This window comes from Chelmon rostratus, chromosome 12 (genome assembly GCF_017976325.1).
Source record: "Chelmon rostratus isolate fCheRos1 chromosome 12, fCheRos1.pri, whole genome shotgun sequence".
Classification (NCBI taxonomy): domain Eukaryota; kingdom Metazoa; phylum Chordata; class Actinopteri; order Chaetodontiformes; family Chaetodontidae; genus Chelmon; species Chelmon rostratus.
The window spans coordinates 27,157,753-27,164,377 of NC_055669.1; the positions used below are offsets into that span (position 1 = coordinate 27,157,753).

The following is a 6,625-nucleotide window of genomic DNA, read 5'->3' on the forward strand; positions in this document are numbered from 1 at the left end:
GACAGACAGAGACAGGCAGACAGTCAGTCAGACAGTCAGTCAGACAGTCAGTCAGACAGACAGACAGTCAGACAGACAGAGACAGGCAGACAGTCAGACAGTCAGACAGACAGACAGTCAGACAGACAGTCAGACAGACAGACAGTCAGTCAGACAGACAGACAGACAGACAGTCAGTCAGTCAGGACAGACAGTCAGTCAGACAGACAGTCAGTCAGACAGACAGACAGACAGACAGACAGTCAGTCAGTCAGGACAGTCAGACAGTCAGACAGACAGTCAGTCAGACAGACAGTCAGACAGACAGACAGACAGACAGACAGGCAGACAGACAGGCAGACAGACAGACAGACTCGGGGTCCTTGCTGACTTCTCCATGGAAAGTGAGCGAGGGTTTCAGCTGGCATCAAGTCTTCTTGCTCATTCGTCACAGTCTCTGCTCGTCCAGGAAAAAGTGTGTAAGTCGAGTTTAACATTTCATATTCAGCTCTAAAGCTTTTCCTGCTGAATGAGAGCAGAGCAGATTGTTGTCCAGCATGTCAACAGACACTGAAATGTCCTCCCCGTCCCATAAATCTTACACCTTTCTGAGAAAACCTGCAGGTGTTGTTGACTCGCAGCCGTTCTGCATCACATGTGCCTGCTGACTTATCCTGGTCCTCTGAACCCAGATCTGACCTGGTCCAGTCTAATCAGGTGAATTGATCCAAGCGGGCTCTGAAGCAGCCCTGGTCACACGGTGATCGATCAGCGCGTTCTGTGTGCGCTAACATCCAGGAGGAGTCCTGTCCTGCTCAGGTGCTGCTGATGTCAAACGTCTCTTCCCTCACGGAGAAATCACTGTAGAACAGCAAGTCTGTGTTTGTGCAGGTCTGCGTCTGCGCTGATGCTCGTTGGCTGCGTGTGTTCAGACTCCCAGCAGCATCCCGGAGAACAGAGAGGCCTGCAGGACGCTGACGGCCGAGCCGGTGGCGTTGTCCACGAACACCGACACGTACTCTCCAGCCTGGACGCAAACAAACACGCTGTCAGACACGATGCTGTTCAGCTTCACAGTGAAGCTCAAAGAATGAGCCGCTGAGGTGAGACTATTTCAACTCTGCTCATTCAAACACTTTCAACAGGTGAGGTTGTTTTCTTTGGTTTGTCTGTCATCAGCAGAAGAAAGAAGAGAAACTGTGATTTCATGAGTCCCTGAACACTGGATGGGAGGATATCGAGCTTCTGGGTCATTTTACAGCTCTCAGAACTGACAGACATTCACAGTTCATGTTCATGTAAAGATCATCAGGGAGAATTACTGCTGGAAACCACACTGGACAACATTCATGGTGATATTTTGCCGTCATGCTTCAGTACTTCGTGTGAAGACGGTTTTAATGGCGGGCGCCGTTTGAGGCTGGATCATAAGGGACTCTGAGTCTTTATCTGAGTGACGAGAAGAGTCCTTCCTGTTCCACCTGAGTGGACCAACCACAAGCTCACACTGCTTCCCCCATCTCACCAATAGTCACACTTCAGTGTGTGTGTGTGTGTGTGTGTGTGTGTGTGTGTGTGTGTGTGTGTGTGTGTTACCTGTAGATAAAGCGTTCCTGTCAGTAAGATGCTGAATGTTCCTCCAGCAGCTGCCACGCCCATCACAGACTCTACAGAGCTGACACACACACACACACACACACACAGTCTCATCTCTTATGAACTGATCACTGTCAGCTTCAACATGCCACAGGTAGCTGGTGCTCACCTGGACCAGCTTCAGTCCAGTTATAATGCTGTGCAGACATTTAGAGAGAGACAGGCAGAGAGACAGACAGAGAGACAGGCAGAGAGACAGAGAGAGAGACAGACAGACAGACAGACAGTGAGTACTCACAGGTTGCTCTGGCAGAGTGACTCGATGCAGATCGCTGCTCTCACACTGTCTCTGATCCGGACCTGGACTCTGTCACCTGACTCTGACACACACATACACACACATACACACTCACTGAATATTGTGTGCGTTTGTGTGTGCGTGTGTGTGTGCGTGTGTGTGTGTGTCTTGTGCAGCTCTCACCTATCAGGATGCTGGCGGTCAGCTGGTAGAAGCCAGAGACGGGTGCTGTGTATCGGCCGGTGCTGGTGTTGAAGCTCTGACCCCTCTGGAGGCTCCGCTCTGAGTCTGAGGGCTGCAGGGGTCAAAGATCCAACACAAGGCTTTCAGTGTCACCTGTCGTCTCACCTGTGTGTGTGTTAGTGTGCATGTGTGTGCGCTAGTGTGTCACCTGGCTGAACGGCTGCAGCTCCAGCAGGCTGCGTCGTGGGACGATGACAGCCTGCAGGAGGCGACGGAGGAAGGAGGTGGACACATGAGGAGGACGATCACACAGAAAACACACTCCTGCTGCCATGTCTGAGAGGAGGAGGAAACAGGTGTGAAGGGGAAGAATCAAAGAGACAGAGGGGAGAGGAGGCGAAGGGGAGATGGGGAGGGATGGGTAAGAATGAAGAAGGGAAGGAAGAGAGGAAGAGGAGGGAAAAGGAGAAATGAGATGCATGGACTGTTTGGATGAAGTGTTTTCAAAAGTGATGTCATGAGGAAAAAAATGGCTGGTGTGTGTGTTGGCAGGCTGCTGAGACGTAAACACACACAAACATTTAGAGAAAGTGTGTGTGTGTGTTTGTGTGTGTCTGGTGTGTGTGTGGCGCCGACAGTCCTGCTGCAGCACACACACACACAGACAGACTGTGGTCACACTTCAAACATCTGAATCCATCAGTTTTACAGTCCACCGTTGGACTAGTTTGCTATGAATTCTGGGTAAACAGCCGTCAGCTGTCCATGTGAACGAGTCTCAGACGTCTGTGTGGATTGTTTGTTGCTCTGCTTGCTTTTGAGGGAGTGACCGGTGTGAGAGTGGTTTCCATGGGGACACAGCCATCAAGGCCTTCGTCATACAGAAGTGGGCATGGTTTCATCCAGACTGGGGTTGGAAAAAATGATCAGGGGAGGCTACAACCACGTCGTGGGTCTCCACACACGCTGCAGTCACATCTGTTCTCCGTGACACTCGGACTGCTCTGAACGCTGAGCTCGAAGGTCGAAGGACTCATTGGCCTCTGTAGCCTCCAACATTCCCAACAACAACACCACACTTTCTTGGCTTGGTCCCTCTGAAACCACAGAGCCAGACCCACCCACCGATCCAGGAGAAAGACCCCTGGCCCAGGCCTGCTCCTTGATAGCCTTGGATCGTCATCAGGGATGACAATGAGTCCACCACTGAAGTCTATCCAGCTGGTTCCATGTGCTGGGGACACTGCGGCAGATGGACGTGCAGGTCACAGCCAGTCCAGCACCACAGCCACAAGGTGAAGTGGTCCTGGTGACGGTTGCTGTCCCAGTCTGGGGAGCAGAACCCCCTGTTGAACATTCACATGGTTCCATCCCTCCTGTGGCTGCTGCTTCGGGCGTTTCTGCAGACTACGGCCTCTGCACACCTGAACATCATTGGCCTCTGCTGCACGCGGTGTCTCCTGCACACACATGTCAGTCTCTTCCTGGAACCCAGACAGTCATTTAGAAATGATGACATGTCGCCCACTTAGACACTCTCAGACCAGCACCGTGACCAGTCCTCCTCTTGTCTGATTTCTCTGAGCTCTTATTTGCCATCAGCTCTGAGTTTAATTTAAACTCTGACAACAACACAACGAAGATTTCTCACTTTTCACATCTGCTGGAAGGTCTGAGCTTCAAACATGTTTATGAACCAGCTCACAGCTTAGTCATGCCTTACACCTTGTTATTACATGCAGACTCTGTTCACATCTTGTCAGTCCCATCACAGTTCCCCTTAGATTTACTCTGTCCTCATACGTTGCTTTGTAATTCTAGTCACCGTCATATTGTCCCAGTCAGGTATAAAAAAGTCTCAGAAGCCACCACTGGAAAAACAGAACATCAACCAACTCAAAGAAACAAACGGTGAATAAGATTTACACTGTCGGACAGAAAACCTGTGTGTGTGTGTGTGTGTGTGTGTGTGTGTGTGTGTGTGTGTGTGTGTGTGTGTGTGTGTGTGTGTGTGTGTGTGTGTGTGTGTGTGTGTGTGTGTGTTGTTGTAGGTTTAAGTAATCTTTAACTAAATAAAAAGACTTATTGGCCAAAACTGAACAAATTCAAACACAGAAAATATGAAAACACTCAGAAGCAACCTGAGGAAGGAAAACAAGCCTGAAGGAACAAATTCACTCACACACACAAACATGCAGAAAGTAACAAAGACACACCATCAGTCAGCAGGAATGTCAGGAATCCTGCTGCTGAGCCAAGTCCCATCCACACTCCACAAAATTACCCCTATTAAGGACTCAGACAGCCTGCCTCCACACACACACATGCACACACGCACACGCACACACACACACGCACACGTTTGAGGACATTACATTGACTTGCATTCTTTTTTTCCTGGAGATGTAAACCATAACCCTTCACCCCAAAATTTAATGATTTACATTATGGGTCCCCAGACGAGACCCCACAACATCAGTAATACATTAATACATGTCTACACACACACACACACACACACGCGCGCGGCTCTGTGTTTATATAACCTACATACAGAAATCACTGAGTCAACACAACGACTGTCTGGATTCAGTCACTGTGTGATGTTTGTAGGAACTCGTTAAGATTTCATCATTTATTTCCCTCTGGACTGAAAACAGCGTCCGCTGACCACCCCTCTCCTGTAAGCCCTCTCTTCTCTCGCTGACCACCCCTCTCCTGTAAGCCCTGTCTTCTCTGGGATGTTGATGTGTGATCAGTGCAGAGACATGCAGGACGTGGTTAGCCTAGCTTAGCACAAAGACTGGAAGCAGGGGGAAAGTGTTAGCCTAGCTCTGTTAAAAGAGGACAGTGTGATTGCCTTGTTTGGTCATTTTGAACTGAACCCCCCAGCTCAGTCTCAGTTCATCAGTTCTCACCTCTCAGTTTTAGCTGCAGCTCCTGGATGAGCTCCTGTTGTTGGGGATGTAGGGAGGCGGGGGGCCCTGGAGGCCCCTGAGGTCCTGGAGGTCCTGGAGGGCCTGGAAGGCCGTGCTGCAAACATTTAGAGAAGTGTGTTGTGACCTTTGAATTCTCAGGTTCTGTTTGTGATGTGAGTTTTCTGCTTCAGTCTTAGTGTTCAGTTTATTACTTTTATCATCAGTCCTGTGATAAATCCTCCAGCCAGACACAGCGTAATGTGACTCAGCCCACCCTCGTTCAGAAAAATGGGATGGACAGACTAACAGAAGCAGCTGTCAGTATAACAGGACTGCAGCCTCTAAAATGATCCTGAAGCTGAATCCTGAAGGAGGATTCAGTGCAGGTCTGCTTGACTACACTGTGCCAGGTGTTCCTATTAAACTGGACACTGAGTGAATAAGGTTCTGCTAAGGTGTGAACATGCCTGCTTTGCTTTGCATGTAACAAACATTTACAGGTGAGTTATTTAAAATCTATTTCTCACGTGGACACATGGGTTTATACTTGGCTGTCATTGGCTGGAGGGCTGAGTACATCCTGTGTCAGCACAGGTCAAGACAACAAACATTCAGACAACATGTTTGTTTGTCCCTCCATTCTTCCTGACTTCCTGTCTGTGGCTTTCAGCTTCAAGCCCATTGGTTCTCACTGAATGATTCAATTTTTACGTAATATTTATCTTAATGTGAGATTTCTTTACGAGACATACAAACAAGTCACATGAATTCAGACAACATCCATCATTTCCTCACCAGAGAGACAGCTGCACAGGTGAACCGGTTATTACGACCCATATTTACTATTATATTATTCGGCAGTGACCTCTAGTGGCTGTAGTGGTTATGATGGGAACAAAAGAGGAAGTCAGGTGATGGTGGATGGTCCAACAAAGACAGGAGACTGTTGTTCGTGTCCCGTGTGAAGCTGAAAGTCAGCGTTGACCTGTTTTATGTTACCTCACGTACTTGTGTTACATCGCATACGTAACAGTAACGTAGTTATTTTAAACCAAACTGAGCTTTTCCTAAACCAAGTTGTTTTGGTATGACCGCTTCACAATGTTAAGCACAGCGAAGGTCTGGCAGTGGCGGTCCCAGTAAGTAACTATCAATGGGATGGCCACTGAAAACCTCGGGGGGAGCACCCGGCAGTTGTATCAGGGTGCCCATGGCCCCTCCTTGGTGGTGCCCCTGTGGTCTGGTACGCCTGGTGCTGGTACCCCCCAGAGGTCATATATGTTGTTTTGGGAGTCATGGCAATCGATCATTGAGTCGTTTCGATGTGACGACGTGTTGACAGCGAGATCAGCAGGATGGAACTTGCTCTCATTTCATGACATTTGATCTTTTGTTTTCACCCTATGCAGGCAGAGATCGGTCTGACCTTGGAGGTTTTCCTGGACCCTTTGGTTCTCCGGTTGTCCCCCTTGTTGGAGTTTCTTCTGAAGATCAACCAGGAGCTGAGAGGAGACACTCGGGACAGATCAGAGGACAGCGGCTCCTGCAGGACACAAACCACAACAAAGTAGTTTCGTATGTTCAGCGTTGAGCGTTCATCAGTCCTGCTGCTAAAGTCAGGCCCCCCCCCCGAACACTCGTCAACAGTTTC

The 6,625-nt window shown here is 49.2% G+C and overlaps 1 protein-coding gene across 1 annotated transcript in view; it reads right to left on the minus strand.

Moving 5' to 3' along the window:
- Positions 1 to 240: 240 nt before the first annotated feature.
- Positions 241 to 6,625, minus strand: part of si:ch1073-184j22.1 (erythroferrone) — a 7,126-nt gene continuing 741 nt past the window's right edge. Inside the window, exons 2-8 of the mRNA XM_041949535.1 lie at positions 6,401 to 6,517; positions 4,975 to 5,089; positions 2,265 to 2,392; positions 2,057 to 2,168; positions 1,874 to 1,955; positions 1,576 to 1,654; positions 241 to 1,006 (exon numbers count right to left, since the gene is read on the minus strand). Of these exons, the coding sequence (XP_041805469.1) occupies positions 908 to 1,006; positions 1,576 to 1,654; positions 1,874 to 1,955; positions 2,057 to 2,168; positions 2,265 to 2,392; positions 4,975 to 5,089; positions 6,401 to 6,517 (732 nt within the window). The 3' untranslated portion in view covers positions 241 to 907. The remainder of the gene's footprint in view (positions 1,007 to 1,575; positions 1,655 to 1,873; positions 1,956 to 2,056; positions 2,169 to 2,264; positions 2,393 to 4,974; positions 5,090 to 6,400; positions 6,518 to 6,625) is intronic.